The following is an 18,872-nucleotide window of genomic DNA, read 5'->3' as shown; positions in this document are numbered from 1 at the left end:
TTCATCTATGCGAAAAAACAAAGCTCTTGTGTGCCGCTTTGTTTAGCACTGGATTCCTGGGGGGGAGCAGGACAGTCTGTGGCGGATAACTTTTTGGCAACAAGAAATTTGCAAATACTTGCAAATACTTACATTATCTGCTCAGATGTACTTTATGCCAGCACGGACTGTTCACACCTACAAACTTGCCTACTACATGTGTAGAACATGTCCATGAATGCAGACACCCAGTGTAGTATGTACAGAATCACATGTTATTGCACTGTCTGCTCTGCTGTCCATGTCTTTTTTTGCGTACAGTCAGATCTTTATGATATCATGTTTCTCCAGAGTCATCAATTTTCCATAATGTGCAAAAGCTGAAATCCACTACCTTAACAGACAGATGAAACCAGCAATGGTAGAATCACTGGTCCTTAGTTTCACCACAATAAACTGTTGGAAACATAAGTATCATGGATGCATTCATGTTTTTTGCTGGAATCTCCAGTTTGCTCTAGTCCACACCACCGCTCTGGGTGTTTTATGAATTTTTACTGTTCCCCTCAGATTTTTGTCCTAAACTAGTAGGTTAACATTTGTTACAATTTGTTGGCTGATCTGATTGGATCTCAGTGATGAACTGAAATTTTGCAGATCTCAAAGTTCTGTCAAACAGTGATGAAGTTCATAATACAAGTATCTGACATGGCTGGTGCAGGGACAACCAATGCATCACATTATTTTGAATTAGCCCTATAATATTAGTGTTTTTATTCCCGGCTATGCACAGAATTATTTTAGTTGTTAGTTCTTTTTTTTTTTTTTTTTAAATAATAGTGTAACAGATTTGTAGCACCTATAACAAGATAGGTTTTCTATAGTGTTATAAGCATTTGTTCAGTTGGTAGCTAGAAAAGTGGGGGCTAGTCAAACCTCATTCCTATAAAATGAAATAGATATAATAAATTTGCATATCGAAAATGCTATGTAGAAAATGTAAAACCACCTGGACTATACATTATTTTTTCATTGTTTTTTTAAATAAACATAACATAAAACTTTTATATTGAACAAATCAGTAACTGTTCACTGGCAAGGCAAAATGTCCATTCTGAACATATATGCTTAATGGGAACATTCTTCATTTGTTTACCTACAATATCCACTCTTGTCATTAAAGCAAAACAAATGTTGTTTTGGTTATGTTTAGGTCATTCAAAGAACTTGGGTAAGGTTAGGAAAAACTGTGGTTTTGGTTAAATATAGAGAAAGATGGCTCGATTTTAACTAACTTGAAGTGAAAAAAAATCAGTATATTGCCAAACCACAATCTTTCCCTAACCTTATCCAAGTGTTTTGGTATCCTTAAGTATAAAAACATGGACACAGTACATCAACCCCGGTCCTGTGTTTTGTACACCCAATGTGTATTGGGCACACCCAATGTGTGACTTCTAACACCAACAAATCTGATACAGATTTGTTGGTGCAAAGACCAAAGCCTCCACGACCCATCACATCATACCAATGCATGCTCCAGTCAAACCTCCAGAACAAGTTCATGTGTATACCAGAGGGGTTGTCAAAGCAAAAGGATAAGAAACTCCTGGACGCTATCTACACAGAGCTATACATCATAGATGGGAATGATATGGATGTCAACAGGCAGCATGAAGTCAGGCACATTGAGATGACATCAAGAAAGCCAGAAAGAACTGAGAGATCAATTCAGCACAATGACATTTTCAAACACCCCTCTGGAGAAAACATACCAGTAAGAACAGTCCTGACCAGTGGGATTGCAGGAATCGGCAAAACATTCCTGGTGCACAAGTTCATCCTGGACTGGGCTGAAGGAGGAGCCAATCAAGATGTGCATCTCACATTCCCCTTCACCTTCCGCCAGCTGAATTTACTGAAGGGGAGAAGGTTTCGTTTTGCAGAGTTCATTCACAAATGTATTAGGGAAACTAGAGATATCACAGAGGAAGCTCTTAATTACATCTTCACAAAACTACAGGCTTCAGGAAACACCAACTATGACAAAAGTAAATTCAAACTTCTGTTTGTCCTTGATGGGCTGGATGAAAGCCGCCTTCAGCTCAACTTCAGTGACAAGGAAGAATGTTCTGTTGATGAGCCACTGTTGGTGAATGAATTGCTGGCATACCTCATCAAGGGGGAACTGCTTCCTTCTGCTCGCCTCTGGATAACCACTCGACCGGCAGCGGCCAGTCAGATCCCTCTTGACTTTATTGACATTATGACAGAGGTCAGAGGGTTCACTGACCTACAGAAGGAGGAGTACTTCAGGAAGAGATTCAGAGATGAGCAAATCGTCAACAGAATCATCTCCCACATCAAGACATCACAAAGCCTCTACATCATGTGCCACATCCCGGTCTTCTGCTGGATCACTGCTTCAGTTCTGGAGCAAATGTTAGAGGAGGATGAGAGAAAGGAAATTCCTCAAACTCTGACTGAGATGTATACGAAATTCCTGGTGTTTCAGATCAAACAGACTGCACTAAAGTATGACACAAATGAACACATCAAGATCATCAAGTCACTTGCAAAGCTGGCTTTCCACCAGTTGGAGAAAGGCAATCTAATCTTTTATGAGACAGACTTGAAGAACAGTGGCATTCATTTAAGCAAAGCATCTGTGTACTCAGGGGTGTTCACACAGCTCTTTAAAGAAGAGGATGGGCTGAATGAGAACAAGGTGTTTTGCTTTGTACATCTGAGCATTCATGAGTTTTTGGCAGCTGTTTTTGTGGTCCTGTCACTCTTTAATGACAGCAAGAATGTGATGGCTGCACCGCAAACACTTCTCCAACATCTGCAGATGGTTCTCAGAAAAGCATCTGCAACAGAGATCTGTATGAAAGCTGTGGATGAAGCCTTGCAGAGTCCGAATGGACACCTAGACATGTTCCTTCGCTTCCTCCTGGGCCTTTCATTGAAGTCAAATCAGGATCTCTTACAAGGCCTGCTGAAACAGACAAGAGGCAGCACAGAGACCAACCAGAAAATAGTGCAGTACATCAAAAAGAAGATCAGGGAGAATCCCTCACCAGACAGATGCATCAATCTATTCCACTGTCTGAATGAACTGAAGGACTATTCTCTAGTAGCGGAGATCCAACATTACCTGAGAACAGGAAGCGTCTCCACAGCCCATCTCTCTCCTGCTCAGTGGTCAGCCCTGGTCTATGTGTTACTGTCCTCTGAAAAAGACTTGGATGTGTTTGACTTGAAAAAATACTCCAAATCAGAGGAGGTTCTTATGAGAATGCTGCCATTGGTCAAAATCTCAACAACTGCACTGTAAGAACTTGTTTTAAATTATTTAAACACATGCATGAATTATATTTGTAATACTTTATGCACCAACATTATTTTGTGGAATTTCCTATCCCACTCTCTCTAATTCTAAAAACAGACTCAACCATTGTGAGCTCTCACACCTGTCTTGTGAAGCTCTGGCCGTGGTTCTCAGCTCGCAGTCCTCCAGTCTGAGAGAGCTGAATCTAAGTAACAACAACCTTCAGGATTCAGGAGTGAAGCTGATCTGTGCTGGATTGGAGAGTCCAAACTGTAGACTGGAAACTCTCAGGTCAGTATTCCTGAATCTAGTCAAAAGATGTGCAGGATTATATCAACTTACAGAACGTCAAGCCTTGTTCTGTTTACCACAGTATTTTATCCACTCCCCTGAAGTGCTTTACATGACTGTTGTTTTTTGATACTACCAATAAGAGGCATCAAAGTCAGAAATAATTCAAATCCTACACACAATGGCTTTATGTAATTGAAATTTTGCATTCAGTTGTTTCTCTAACTTACATGTGGACAATAAATTCACTACTGCAAATACTGCAATTAAAGCACTCTGTTTAGGCCAATACATGATTGCCTAAATTGATTGCTCCCCATAATAATTCAACTTACACAAAAAGAAAGTGTTACTTTTGCTATCCAGAGAAAATTATGTTGTATGTATGTTATGCAGTTTTGCCTCTGGAAAAAAATCTCATGAGATCTCCTAATGATGGCTTCTGTGCTCTCATCAATTTTATACAGTACATCCAGTTTTGTATATGTATTTTGTAAGATTACAGTGCAATGTCATTTAATTAACTGATTATTATTATTAACTGATAATTTAAGTAATGTGACCTTGCTCTTTGGTGTAAAATTACAAATTTGAAACATGTTCTTGATAAACAATGGACATCAAAGCAAAAGAGTCAGAAAAAAATTAGGGGTATCATCCAACTTCAGAGCTAAGAAGAAAATAGACAAGCATTAATGATACACTGCCACCTGCAGGTTGTCAAGCTGTCTGGTCACAGAGGAAGGGTGTATTTCTCTGGCCTCAGCCCTAAGCTTCAACTCCTGCCATCTGAGAGAGCTGGACCTGAGTGACAACCCAAAACAAAAGATGCCATATATAAAAAAGGGACCAAGGCCTCTCCAACAAAGTTCTCCACAATTCTATACATCGTACAGTATATTATTATTATTTATTAATTAATAATTTACACTTAGTTGGCTTTATAAATGCGTACATTATCAGGATTTAACGAAAATGCTAAAATGTAGGAGGGTTATAATTTGATTAGCAATGTAGATGTACCAGGCATTCAATGCCAATGCAGCACTATGATTAATAATATTGTGTTTTTGTTTTTAATTGATTTTAACCTGCAGGATGTACTTACTTTTGTAGAAATGGTGTATATAGTTATGAAACCACATGCCTGAATCAAACCATTGTAGTTTCATAACAATGTTACATGCTATATAATAGCATAAATAACAGTTATTGCTCTACAGTACATTTGCTATACTTTTTCTATGTAGTATGCATATAGCATTTCTATTAGGTGTTTTTTAATTGCCAATTTTTCTCTTAGACCAAGATACTGTGAGCTAACAGAGGCATGCTGTCACAATGGGTGCCACTCCTCCAGTCTGAGACAGCTGGATCTCAGTAACAACAACCTGCAAGATTCAGGAGTGAAATTGCTCTGTGCTGGACTGGAGAGTCCTCACTGTAGACTGGAAACTCTAAGGTCACTTCACTTTATTTAATACAGTTTTTGTTACTATGTTTCTGTTTCCATTACATCTCTGAAGATGAATAATAATCTTGTTAAAATGTCATAACTCAAGCCAAATGCTATCAGGTTGAGGAAAACCAATTTCAAGCAAAAGAATTCTTACTAATTATTCTTCAGGCTCAATTTGTGTAACCTGTCGCAGAGAGGCTGTGAAGCTCTGGCCAAGGTTCTCATTTTCAAGTCCTCCAGTCTGAGAGAGCTGGATCTGAGTAACAATGACCTGCAAGATTCAGGAGTTAAGCTGCTCTCTGCTGGGTTGCAAAGTCCACACTGTAGACTGGAAACACTTGGGTCAGTATTCCTGAACCTTTGCTTCTACATAGCAATAATCTTATCAGAATTCCAGCATGCCAGCATGAAAGTGATGAAGTCCATGGACTTTTTTTCATGTGCTCTCTGCAGGTTATCAGGCTGTCTGGTCAAAGAGGAAGGCTGTGCTTCTCTGGCCTCAGCTTTGAGCTCCAACCCCTCCCATCTGAGAGAGCTGGACCTGAGCTACAATCATCCAGGAAACCTGGGGGTGAGCCTGCTCTCTGCTGGTCAGGAGAATCCGCAGTCGAGACTGGATACTCTCAGGTATAAACAGTTCTTTCGCTGATTCCCTCTACAGAGCTTCCTGGTAACACAATAAGTTGCTCAGTTTTGGAGATCCTCAGTTCATGGTCAACAGTGGTTGATTTCTAGTGGAAGCTAATGTTAGCTGTGATTGTGTTAGTCTCATTTATTGTTAACATTCATTGCTTTACTCTTCTCAGAGTTGAAGCACTTCCTGTGTGCTTCAAAGAATGATTGTGCTTGAAATGAACTAGTTTGTACATAGTATCATTTGACCATGCCTAAAGGATAAAGTTTTGCCTACCTGTTCTGAATGGCCACATGAGGTGGGGCAAAAAGCTTGCTATCATGTATAATGTATGATTTTACATAGCATGCCAGCATTCTGGATTCAGAGGTGCGACGTGTAACACAACAGCTTCAGCTCCTTTTCCCACCAAGTCAGCTGTACCTTTTATACACACAGTCGATGTGGCTCTGTGACTACCCAGCTTACTGGCGGAGCAACTCTGCCCCCCCATTCTGTGTCCATAACCTTTATACAGAACAGTGAGGCGGAATAAAGGTACAGCATTCCTGCCTTGAACAGGCTGTAAAAAAGGGGCTCTTGTCTGAAGTTGCAATTTGAGAATTATATTCAGAACCATCTTTTCCCTGGCTTTGAACCAATAGCAAATACATGAGCAAGCTTGTGTTTAAAGGAGAGCTGGTTCGAGTTGCTGTTTTTTTGCAGTGTAGGCACTGTAATTAATGTTATAAATTGTAATGTTAGTTCTAGCAACGCAGGTTGAGCAGCAGCAGGGTAAAGACCATCAGACCATCTGGATTGACCCTACAAGGCTTGGATTTGTACCCAACCACACCAGATTGAGATGAAGAGGGCTGAAACACGAGCAAAAATGTGGGATCTCCTAGTTTACTTAGGTGCCAACACCAACCAAAACAACCAACAGAACACCATTTGGAAAAATTGCTATTTCAGAATTGTTGACAGCTACCACACTCTTCCACTCATGCTAATGAACAACTGAAGGCTGAGTAGTTTGGAACTAACTGTCTATTGAGTAGAATGTTCAGAATCAATCATAATATTCCCTTTTTTTTGCTTCAGTGTTGATCATGCTGGAGAATTCAGGATCTTGCCTGGGCCAAGGAAATGTGAGTACTTCTCCCCCCTCACCTATTCTACTATCCTCACTCTACCCTTCCCATCCTCTACCCATTTGTTCCATCTGTTGTGTGGCCTTTCTATGCACAGTCCTGATGTCCTCACTACTGGTTGCATATAATGTATCATCAGCCATCTATAACTTTGAGATTTACATTTGTTTTATGTTGATCCTAGAACATTTAAGGCCTTTGGCTTACATCTTGTTGATTAAGAATCTTAATATCTTAAGAATATTCAGATACATGCTCACAATATAATGCTAACAAGCTGATGTTTAGAAGGTATAACATTTCAGGGTATAACCATTTCCCCCATCTTAACATTTGCTAATAAGCACTGACTACAAAGGGCTGATGGGAACCTCATTAGTGTTGCAGTTATTTAAACCAAATATTGTTTCAGTTCATCCTGAGGGGCATTCTATCCAATTTCACTCAAAACCACAAATGTCAGCATGGTGGAAAAAAGTCAAAAGTTACCAAAGCCATCAAGATACATCATCTGGAAACCATGAATGCCTGTTTAAAATGTTGTGCCACTTGGTAGCAAATTTCATGGCAACCAATCCAATACTACTGAGACTGCTTTGTGTGGGGTAGGAACTCATTCCCAAATTGATAGGAACAATCTAGCTTTTTGTAGCACGGATCTATTGCCTCATACTTAGAAGATGACTCCTCAAACTCATTAGCACACGTTATATCCTGTTAAAGCCAGGAGAGCAAAACAAAGATACAAGCCTGAGGATTTTTCAAAACCTTAGCTGCACTTTATTTGTTACCTAATCTATTTTCAGATTTTCAGGATTAGAATTTCAGTGATGACCACACCACCAGGCCTGTGTTCAAACCAAAGAATAATTCCATTTTTATATATGGGTATGAAACATGGGTATGAGCAATTTCGCCACTGAGCACTGGTTGAGATTGTAGTTTGATGTAGAGTTCAGCGGCCGAAGGCATGCAGCATAGGCCTCTCACCTCTGTACCCCTCCAGCATCCATATTAGGTATACAGTGTAGTGCCTTTTATATATAGTGCCCCCATTTTATGATGATGCAAGCAATACATAATGATTTAGTGAATTATTTGGGCAACTTTTGGACAGATTGCCATGAAATGTGATACATATATCCATGGAGTCCAGGGGTGAATCTCATTGGCTTTGGTCATTAATGAGTTAATGACTTCTCATCTACCACCACCAACAGGTCAAATATTTCACTCATCCAGTCAAATATCTCAGCATCTACGTAGCAGATGGACTGGCACAAATGATGCCTATGGTAAACATCATACCAGCTATATATCAGTGTGAGAATGTTAGAATGCTGACGTTAGCATTTATCAGTGTGCTTCAGCGCACAGAGCCACTAGCATGGCTGCAAGTTTTTGGCTTGTTAAGAAATGGCAGCCACCACATATGCCTGCCAGCCATAGACACTGCTGTCCCTGATTTCCATGCAGCTTTTAAGAAGTATGTTGGCTTTGACAGCCTGAAAAAGAGCTTTCAGCATCTTACAGTGAATCTTATCCATCCCTTACCTCTTGGCACAAATTAGTTTTTAACTCTATTGTCACCTCGGGCGGGGAGAAAATCAAATGTTCAAAATCCAAGGAAAACGTGATCCTGAAAATAATCCTCCTTAGCCCCAATAAAATCTCTTGTCATTTCAAATGGAACAACTAAAATAATTAGTCTCTAATTTCCAGTTTAAGGTCCACTTAAACTTGAGACAGTGTCTTTTTCCTCCTGCCAGATGCCTGTGAACTCACACTGGACCCAAACACAGCACACAAGATGTTCCTCCTGTCTCAAGACAACAAACAGATGACAGTAGCAACAAAGGAGCAGCCATATCCTGATCACCCAGAGAGGTTTGAAAATAGACGTCAGGTTCTATGTACAAATGGCCTGACGGGGCGCTGTTACTGGGAGGTGGAGTGGAGAGGACCAGCTTTTGTTGGAGTGACATATAGAGGGATCTGCAGGAAAGGACGGGAGGATGGCTCTCTGCTTGGTTGGAATGACAAGTCCTGGTGTTTAGCCTGCAACAAGAGCACTGCTTGGCACAACGGGAAGGGCACAGTCGCATCTACAACTTCCTTCCATGGTCCCAACAGAGTAGCAGTGTATCTGGACTGGCCTGCTGGCACTCTGTCCTTCTACAGAGTCTCCTCTGACACACTGATCCACCTCCACACCTTCCAATCCACTTTCACTGAACCACTCTACCCTGCATTCAGGGTTTGGGGGACTTCTTCCTTTGCATTATTGTGCACTCATTAGTGACTAGAAACTGGTGCAGACAGGAAAACTAGTTGTAAAAATTGAAAAATGACTAAATGAAATGAGTAAAACTTCATTATAGCTACTTGAGATAGTGAATTTTTAGATCGTCTTTTGGTTTCAGTCATTGACAGTGTCTCCCCTTAAGCCTCCATAACATGTTGAGTGCCTCTGGGTTCTCTCAATCACACCATACGCAGACCAAGGATGTGCAGAGAGCCCAGTATTTGTATTTGTATCTATTTTTGTTGTGGCAGGAAAATTATTTATATTTGTATTTGTATTCAAATAAAATGGAAATAGGTGTAAAAATCCATTTTTTGTTTTTATTACACTTTTAATTTTAGGATATTAAAGTGCTGAAATAAGTGTTCGTGAATAAATTATCTTATGAAGGAGGTCCCCACAGCCGATCTCGAACTCAAGTCTCCCAGATCATAGATGACTGCGCTGAGTACTGAGCTAATACCAAATGCACTGCAAATGTACAGACAGACCTCTACTTATTTATACACCCATAACTCAGAGACAGCACAGCATATAACGTGTAGAGAAGAACTTCAAAGGTGATTAATGCTTTGCACCTTTCATTTATTGCCTATTTTTTTACAACCTAACTTTGTGGAAAGGAGAATGGGAACAACAGGTTATGGAGAGTCCCTTGAAAGCACCTTGCTTGTGTCAGTGGTTCAGCTTTATCTCTGGGGAACACCCCCAACTCTGGGGGTGATGTCCAAATAAGGAAATGTGTGTCATGTCGCAGGTGGATGTGACTCCCCTCGTTGAGACATGCTGATAGATGTAACAGCGGAGCAGAGGGGAGAGACTGAGATAATGGTGTAACCAACCTAAAAACTGGTATTTGACATGTTTTTTTTCTTCCCGAAAACAAATAATTTAAAAAATATTTGTATGAAATAAATGTTTGTGAAAAAACAACTATTTGTGCTTTGCTGAATAACATATTTGTATTCGGGCACACCCCCAATGCACACAGTGTTGCATTTCATTGTTACAAGGACAGTATTCTCCTCATAAAACCCAGTAACCTCTCTCATCTGTCCTGTCTGGTTGGGCCTAGATGTCAAGAAAATGTGAGAGACTTTCATAAATTTCCTTTAATCCAGTTCTGAGGGGGTTCTTATTGGCCCAGAAAACTTGCATGCACAGATCAAGCCATATCTTGTTGCCATTGCTAACAACATCAAGCCTAAGAGGTACTAAACCAATCAGGCCTCAATTTTGAGATGTAATTACCTTGAAGCTCCTCTTGGAAGAAGTTAGGATCATCATATCGTGCGAGGTTGCGATTGTAATGGTGCACTTGGTCCAGTCGTGCCAGCACTTGCTGATAGCGTACGGCATCCCTTGCCCGGCGCTCTGCTAGCTGCGCAAGGTAGTACTCCTCTTGCATGCGTGTGTGATGTTGAAGGTCACGCTCCCAGCGCTCCTCTGCCCTCTTTTTAGCAATGCGCGTAGCATTGCTTGCCAGGCGCTCCGCTCGTATCTCTGGTGGTTCCTCTGCTCTCCTTTTAGCATTGCGTGCAGCATTGCTTGCCAGGCGTGCAGCTCGTGCTTCGTCTGACTCAGCTGCACGTGCACGGCGCTTTGCCTCCCGCATCCGCTTCCGCTTGGCACGACTATCTTTAGGCATATTAGCATCAGTAAAGGTTGTCTGCAACAAAAATTAGATGTCACAGTCAGTGGTTAAACTCTGACTCTGAAAGCACACTAGGCTTGGGTGGTATCACAGCATATTTATCTTTTTTTTTTTTTTAAACACAAATACCGTCATATACCATATACTCCAGTGAAATGTCAGGAAGGTATTAAAAAATAGATACCACCCAAGCCTTATGCACACTACTGTCCATGTTCCACAGTGGAAGATGAAACTGATGGTTATAATCACACTTCAAATTGCTTACATACGGTCAGTTGAAAATTTTATGTGTTAACACTTACCAGACAGCCATACTAATTATTCAGAATTTCAACTTCATACAGAGCCCTCTAGAATCAGCAAAGGTGGTCTGCAACAAAGATTAGATGTGTAAATTTAAGTGCATTGAGCTGATAAAACCTGTAACTCTTCACTTTAAGTAAAATAACAAATGCAGGACTTTTACATTTACTTACTTTTACAGCGTTAATAGTTTGATTATTAATAGTTATATTTTACTTAGAAAAAGGTTGACAAAACCAACATTCCCAGGCAGAGAAAGTGGGCCTTCGTTATAAACAGATGATAAACAGTGCAGATTATGCTTCAAAACACTGGGGAAATACACTTTTTCAGTTGCGTCGACTCATCATGCAGGCTGACGTGTTTGAATTAGGCTAACTGGTGAAATCCACTGCAAGGCTGGGATCCTCCCAGTGACACTGGCAAGTAATGGCACCTCAGTGGCAGTTAGTTGCACCTCACTGGCAGCCCTTGACAGTCTGTCGGCAGTTGAAAGACTTGCTGTAAATTAGGATGGGGACAAATTTTATGCCTTTATTACATGGACCACGTAGATATGACAAGAAAACAGAGGGAGATGCAACAAGACTCCATTGATGGATTCGAACTGCTGACATTTGGGCAGCAAGTGTCTTAACCAGTAGGCTACCGGAAAACACAGTACTCTTTCATGTAATGCTTTAATATTCATTTTATACCACTTCACCATGTCAATGTCAGTTGTCACGCTACTGCTGTCACAGTCAAATAAAATTGTGAGAACAACGTGAAGTCAACTTTTTTTCTGTATTTTTTTTTATGTATAAAGTAACCTACATGTTACTAACCTTATGTTTGCTCAATTATGCTTAAACCTTTGTTTATGCAATTAAGTGTACATAACAATTTCACTCTTACAATAATAAAACGATAAATAATAATAATAAAAGGATTAGTAAAGAGTGTATTTTTGTACCTTTTTATTTCAAAGCAGGCAAATCATAACCTCCTGGGCAGAAGAAATAGCATAAATAAGTACAATACTTATTGTCATTGTTGGGAATTGTTGGGTCTCTGTAAATTAAAGAGTACGGTCTTGACCTGCTCTATGTGAAAAGTGCCTTGAGATGACTTCTGTTGTGATATGGCGCTATATAAAAAAAAATTGATTGATTGATTGATTGATTGAATACAAAAAAGTAAAACAGGGGACGGGAGGAGCCAAGATGGTGCCAGTGTGAGACGCTTTCTGCACTGGCAAATCTTTTTTCGTTCAAAGCTTGAATTTGTTTGCCCAAGAACAAGAACTATGTAAGTAGTTTTTCTTTTCGTTAAGAACAATGCGTTGAGGTTGGTTTCTGAATCTTTGACCCATCTTGACCTTTTTTTTCCTCGATTTTTTTCTATCAGACTTTGCCTACAACAAGCTAACACTGTTAACCATTGGCTAACCATTGTCTGCTTGCTAGCTTGGTATCCCAACCTTCAGAAAATAACTCACCCCGCTGACATGTCGATTAACATTACTGGGGAGAAAATGTAAGTGGAAGGGGCAATGGAAAATCTCCATTGGGTTTGTGACTATGCCAAACAGCATACTGGGGCTATTGAAGAAGTCTAAAACTCTCATAGCAATATCCCACTGAAAAAGGCACAACGCCATGAGGATCCCTCCAATGCTGCTTGCTGAAATTAATGAGATTTCTGAGTCGCAGCGCTGATTTATGGAGAAACTGGAATCCATAGAGGAGACCGTTTTCCAAAACTTGAAGAATATCCAAACTGTTTCTGTGCAAGCTGCAGAGAAGAAGGTAGGGGGTTGTCATAAGGAGTGGATCCTTTGGAGCTGCAAATTAATACTTTGTCTACTGAAAATAAGAAGTTAATGGAAAAAATGAATGACATGGATGCGTATTCCAGGCCCTGGAACTTGAAGATCTCCAGGGTTCCCAAGTGTGAGGGTGAAAATGTTAAAATGACTGTAACTGATCTTTTCTCCCATGTTTCTCCTGGGCTGATGTTAAAAACTCTGAGATTCTCAAGCAGAAAAAAATAAAGATGTTGGAGGACTTAACTCAGCAGGTGAAGGATGAGCCAAGCTGTGGCCACTGGTGGTGGAAACAAAACAAAAGAGCAGTGGTCTATTTGCTATCATTGCTGGTAAGAAGGTCTCTGTAGAGGACTTGACATGAAGTGACTGTATGATTAAGCAGAAGCAGTTGTTTGGGGAAAGTTAACTTTAAAGCATGTAGGCTGTCTAATAAGCTACATATTTTCTTTCTTTTTCTGAAAACGAAAGATGGCATGAGGATAATTTTTGGTCTTTACTTTTTATGGAGGGATAGCTTTAAATCTTAACTTTGTTCATACATTCCTGGGAGTATTTGCATTATCATTTACTGATAAAAAATATCTATGTAAAGTATCGATCTATGGAGATATATTTTCTTTTTACCTTCTTCTAATGTGATTCAGTTTTCTCTAATTCTCTCTGGTCAGTTTCTTTACTGATTGCTTAATGTAAAAGTTGAGCTTTTGAATTGAAGTTTTGCGCATTTCTCTCAACCTTTTTCACAACAAAACCTACTGTTTGAGTAGCACTGTTTGTCTTGTCTTGTCTTGTTTTTCTCTTAATGTACAGGGAGTATGAGATCTAAATAAAAGAAAAGCTTTATTTTTATTTTGTAGTGATCAAAATAAGGATAAGGATGTCATGAAATGCATTCTTCTTCAAAAGATTAAGCATTTTGGTGTAATCAGTGGGGAGGAAAAACTATGTTTTCTCATGGTTCTATATTTTCAAGGGGTGTTTTAATTTTGTTTCACCTTTTTTTAATTTAATGGGAGGTTTTGTATACAGATGTTTCATATGCTGGCAGGTGGATTTTAGTGGCAATTAAATATGGTGAATGTATGGTTTTAATGCAAGAAACTCTAAGGTTACACTCCTTCAATTTTTGTCTTATAAAATTTTGCAATAAAGAAACAGATGTCCTTCAGCATCCATCATTACTGGCAGTGATTTTAATGAGGCTCCAGATAATTTTAACCCTGTTATATATGATTTTTGTGGTAGGCTATCCTTAATAGATACTCTAATAATTTTACACCCTCATGATCCACCTCTTTACGTGGTACGAAGCAGATTTAACAAAAAATCCTTTTTAGAATTGTGGCTTATTTCTGATAATTTGACCTCTTTTATTCAAACATGTAATATTACTGCTACTCCTTTGACAGACCTTGCTAGAATAGATATTTCTTTCTCAAATTCAAATTCTACTCTTTGCAACAAACCTGGATATTGGAAATTAAATTCTTCCTTTCTACCACAATCAGCTTATTGCTCAGGTATTAGGCAAATTATTATTAAATTCCAGCCAATGTCTGAAGTTACAACAATGTTAAAATGGGAGTTATTTAAATATGAATGTCAAATTCTCTCAATATGATTTGGGAAGCAGTATTTGAAACGATCAAAACAAGGCTTATGTTGACGATATAAAAGATTTGAATGATATATTAAATATACCAACAAGTAATGAAGAAAAAGAAAGAAGACACTCATTAAGGGAAAATTTAGATCCTTTTTTCCATACAAAAGCAAAAGGAGCTTTCATAAGTTAGAACATGGGGAAAGACATTCTTCTTTCTTTTTTAATCTGGAGAAAAAAATGTGGTGAGGCAAAGAACATTTCTGCATTATATATTGATAACAGTCTTTCTAAGAATGAAAAGGCCATTTCCTCGTTTATCTATAACTTTTTTCACAAGTTATACACTTCCTCCTTTGACCCTCATGCTTATCATGTTTTTTTTTTTTAAAGTAAAGTCATTTATCCCAAAAATCTCCAGAGAAAATTGTGAAATCTGTTAAAGTCCAACTACACTAGAAGAACTACAATCTATTATTACAAAAATGCCACAGAATAAAAGTCCCAGTCCAGATGGATTACCTTACAAATTTTATATAACCTCTTGGGAGGATTTAAAACACATTATTGGAAGTCCGTTGATTGTGCCAAAAATAATAAGTTAGCAAGTATAACCTTGCTTAACTTGGACTACAATTTACTTGCTACACTGCATGGTAAAAGATTAAAATTACGTTTAGAGGAAATTATTTCTACAACACACTCAGGTTTTATGAAAGGTCGGCACATTTCAAATAATAGGCTATCTGTCTTGTCTTGGACATTGTAGATTACCCAGAATTAATTGGTAACTTTTTGGACTTTTACAAAGCTTTTGATACCGTTGAACACTATTTTATTTTTGAGGCTTTACAATAATTTGGGTTTGAAGGGAACTTCAGGAATATCATAAGTACAATCTATACTAACATTAATAGTTGTGTATCATTAGCACACGGCACTTCTCCTCATTTTGATGTCAAACATGGGATTAGACAAGAGTGCCCTATCTCGCTGTTTTTGTTTTTAATTGTTGCTGAATTTCTTAATTTGTTTACTGTCAATTGCATGAACATAGAGGGTATTAACATAGGTAACGATACTCTAACCATTAGCTAGCTGGCTGATGATACCTGTTTGTTCCTTCAAAATGAGCTTCAAGTACCCATTTTTACAGGTGCCTTAAAAATGTTTTCAATTGCATCTGGCCTCACTATTAACAAAGATCAGCCTAAAATAATGACTATACACGATTCTGATATCCTTTCAGTAAATGGTATAAAGGTAAAAAAAAGTTGTCAAATGCTTGGGAATCACTATAAACAAATCTCCAGATGAAAGAATCTCTCAGAATTTTTCACCAAAAGTTTAAAGGTCAAAATTCATTTTTAACTGTAGATTACAAAGAGACCTCTCCGTTGTGGGTCGTGTTTTACTTTCTAAGGCGGAAGGTTTATCTAGATTGGTGTATCAAGTTTTGACTTTATATGTTTATCGGAATACATGTGCAGCTAATTACTCACTCTTATTCAAATTTATTTGGAAACATAAGACAGAATATGTAAGGAGGAAAACCCTTATTAGACAATATTCAGAAAACGGTTTTAATGTTTTATATTTTCAAACTATTAACAGTATATTTAAGATTAATTTGCTAAAATACTGTTTAGTCCATAATAATTCCCCTTAGTTTTTTATTCCCAATCATGTGTTTGATCAATGTGGTGGACTAAGGTTCTTGCTCTCCTGTAATATTATTTCAGGTAGGTACCTGTTAAACATGCCAACTTCCATAGACTTCCTTGCCACTTGACACATGGTATGGTCTTCTTTTTGAATGTAGAGTCTAACAACAATGAGGTTGATAATTTGATGAAATTGCTGTCTTTTGGGCAAACATTATATTCATAACATTGCTTTTGTTGTTAATAAAGTTATTAAAAAAACAAAACAAAAAAAACCCAAAATAGAACATAGTTTCGAAACAACCATCCTAAAACAGACGTGCTGCTGACCTGTCGTGAAAACAAACCAGGAAATTTGTCCCCTCAGTTGACAGCAAGTCTTTCAACTGCCGACAGACTGCCACAGGCTGCCAGCGCCACTAGGAGGATCCTGGCTTCTCTCGAAATCCACGTGCGTGAGGTTGTGGTTGCGATGGCGACAGGACGCTAGAGGAGAGGACTGACAAAGTGTGGGACTGTGTCGATGCCTGTTCAAAACACTGCAAACGTCAATAAGCCGTTCTTATTGTGAGTATCATATGTCGTGATTAATATGATTTCAAGCGGATTTGAGAACTATTTAATACAGCGTACAAGAGAAACATAACGTTACATGTATCTCATACACTCGGCTCGAACACAGTCGAGTGACTGTGTCGATGCCTGTTCAAAACACCGCAAATATCAATAAATAGTTTACAAATTGTTCTTATTGTCAGCCTTAATGTTTGTCTCATATACCGTTATTACTCTGATGTCAAGTCGATTTATGAAATGTTCAGCCTACAGATAAAGCATCAGGTTTCATGTTAAAGGCCAGAAACATATACAGTGTTTGTACACATCTATGTACTGTATCTCTCATCACAACGAATTTCTGTACTATCAAGCAAACTCAATCATCGATATTAGACATGAAAGTTGTAGGGACCGATAATTGTAAACGCACAGACGGAGAAAACGATCGTGTGGGCGTGGAATGGTCTATACAAGTTTGGTCAATTTGTCACAACTTTGTGGGTTTGTGAGGAGATAAGACAGCGATTAGACAGCGATAGTGAGAGATAGCGACTGATAGCTTGATAGAGTGATAATGCACGCTAGTTTGCCAATACGTGGAATAAACGTACGAACACCACAAGCACTGGTCTTAAGGATTTTAGAAGCATTACGGTTTTATTATCGTACAGCGTTTCTTCATGTTGTCACAACAAGATGGACACGCGGTTTGTCATCTCCTCTTGCATCAAAAGTCATCACATGTGAAAAGTTGTAACGATCAAAGCTCCAGCTGTCGAATCCCGCACGAGTGCTCCTTTTTTTAATCCACGAGTCCAGACTCCGATTTCCCCAATGAGGACCAAAGACGAAGTAATGGGATTGTTTATTTCCTGGTTAGTCCACAATGGGTCCTAACAAGCCACGCCCAGGACACATCTTTGTCAGGCACGCGGACGTCACCAGTTAATTTAAAGACCAGTCAAACTGTTACACCGGTGAGCACGTCGGGACAAATTTCCAAATAGGCGTTGTGTGCATAAACTGACTATATATTAGGAATGTATATAGTTACTTTGTCGCCTGAAAAAGTATTAAAACTTAATAAAATTAGCGTTTGTATTGTGTTTGAGTTTAATGAAACAAAATTGCAAGTGAGGAGCAGAGCTAATGCTAATAGAGCCAGCCACAGCAAAATAATCAAACGAATCACCGCGGTAAGGAAATAGAGAACGGATTTAATTAGCGGAGGTATTTTGCCCGCGATAAGTAAATTAGTATGGTAAACTTACCATACGCTGGGGTGCTGTTCCTGTATCCGGTCGTGGTCATTGACTTCAGTGAAGTGAAGAAGAGTTTGGTTGTAATTTGATTGTATCCACCTGCATCCAGCAGGAAAAGTGAACCACAGTCAACTGAAACGCTGCACCTTAAGGGCTGCTGCATACGTAAATGAAAACACCGTAGAGTCAGTCCGCAGAGGTCCCCAGCCGTACACCCGCCAAGTGTGGAGTCGATTGGATGAACGGTTCAAGAGATACGCGAAGGACATTCATACATAGCCTACATACATACAAAGTCCTTCCTTGAGTAGAGAGATGTTAAGAATCGATCATGATATTCTATTTTTTGCTTCAGTGTTGATCATGCTAGAGAATTCAGGATCTTGCCTGGGCCAAGGAAATATGAGTATTTCTCTCCCCTCACCCATTCTACTATTCTCACTTTACCCCTCCTATCCCCTACCCATTTGTGTCATCTGTCTATACGTGGTCCTGTGTCACTCCTGATGTCCTCACTACTGGTTGCATATAATGTAGTGTCAGCAATCTAGAACTAGAATCTAGATTAATATTTGTTTTATGTTGATCCTAGAACATATTTTTTAAGGCCTTTGGCTTTCAAAACATCTTGTTGTGAAGAGTCTTATTCAGAGACATGCTCACAATAATACTGCTAACATGCTGATGTTTATAAGGTATAATGTCTCAGGGCATAACCATTTCCCCCATCTTAACATTTGCTTATTAGCACTAAATACAAAGGGCTAATAGGATTTCCATTAGCACTGCAGTAACATAAGCAAAATATTGTTTCAGTTCATCCCAAGGGACATTCCATCCAATAGTTGTTGGGTTGATTCACTCAAACCACAAATGTCATATC

General features: G+C 39.0%; 2 protein-coding genes across 7 annotated transcripts in view; one reads left to right on the top strand and one right to left on the bottom strand.

Moving 5' to 3' along the window:
* cbx1a (chromobox homolog 1a (HP1 beta homolog Drosophila)) overlaps positions 1 to 18,221 on the bottom strand; it is a 35,405-nt gene extending 17,184 nt beyond the window's left edge. The window contains exons 1-4 of one of the 6 annotated variants that reach the window (XM_044330498.1): positions 17,999 to 18,221; positions 16,500 to 16,668; positions 11,092 to 11,159; positions 10,384 to 10,801 (exon numbers count right to left, since the gene is read on the bottom strand). In XM_044330498.1, coding sequence (XP_044186433.1) covers positions 10,384 to 10,780 — 397 coding nt within the window. In that variant the 5' untranslated portion in view covers positions 10,781 to 10,801; positions 11,092 to 11,159; positions 16,500 to 16,668; positions 17,999 to 18,221. Of the gene's footprint in view, positions 1 to 1,754; positions 1,898 to 2,152; positions 2,258 to 10,383; positions 10,802 to 11,091; positions 11,160 to 11,265; positions 11,361 to 11,415; positions 11,577 to 16,499; positions 16,669 to 17,396; positions 17,496 to 17,998 lie in introns of those variants that run through there. The other 5 variants (XM_044330495.1, XM_044330497.1, XM_044330496.1 and 2 more) reach the window with 5 other exon arrangements.
* LOC122966349 (neoverrucotoxin subunit beta-like) lies at positions 4,412 to 9,397 on the top strand. The gene is made up of 5 exons (XM_044330501.1): positions 4,412 to 4,491; positions 4,905 to 5,063; positions 5,514 to 5,687; positions 6,778 to 6,824; positions 8,597 to 9,397. The coding sequence occupies exons 1-5, from the start codon at positions 4,430 to 4,432 to the stop codon at positions 9,124 to 9,126; spliced, it is 972 nt and encodes a 323-aa protein (XP_044186436.1). The 5' UTR covers positions 4,412 to 4,429; the 3' UTR covers positions 9,127 to 9,397.
* Positions 18,222 to 18,872: the final 651 nt, after the last annotated feature.

This window comes from Thunnus albacares, chromosome 17 (assembly GCF_914725855.1).
Source record: "Thunnus albacares chromosome 17, fThuAlb1.1, whole genome shotgun sequence".
NCBI lineage: Eukaryota > Metazoa > Chordata > Actinopteri > Scombriformes > Scombridae > Thunnus > Thunnus albacares.
The sequence above is the reverse complement of the archived record's forward strand: the minus strand, read 5'-3'. Positions and strand labels throughout refer to the sequence as shown.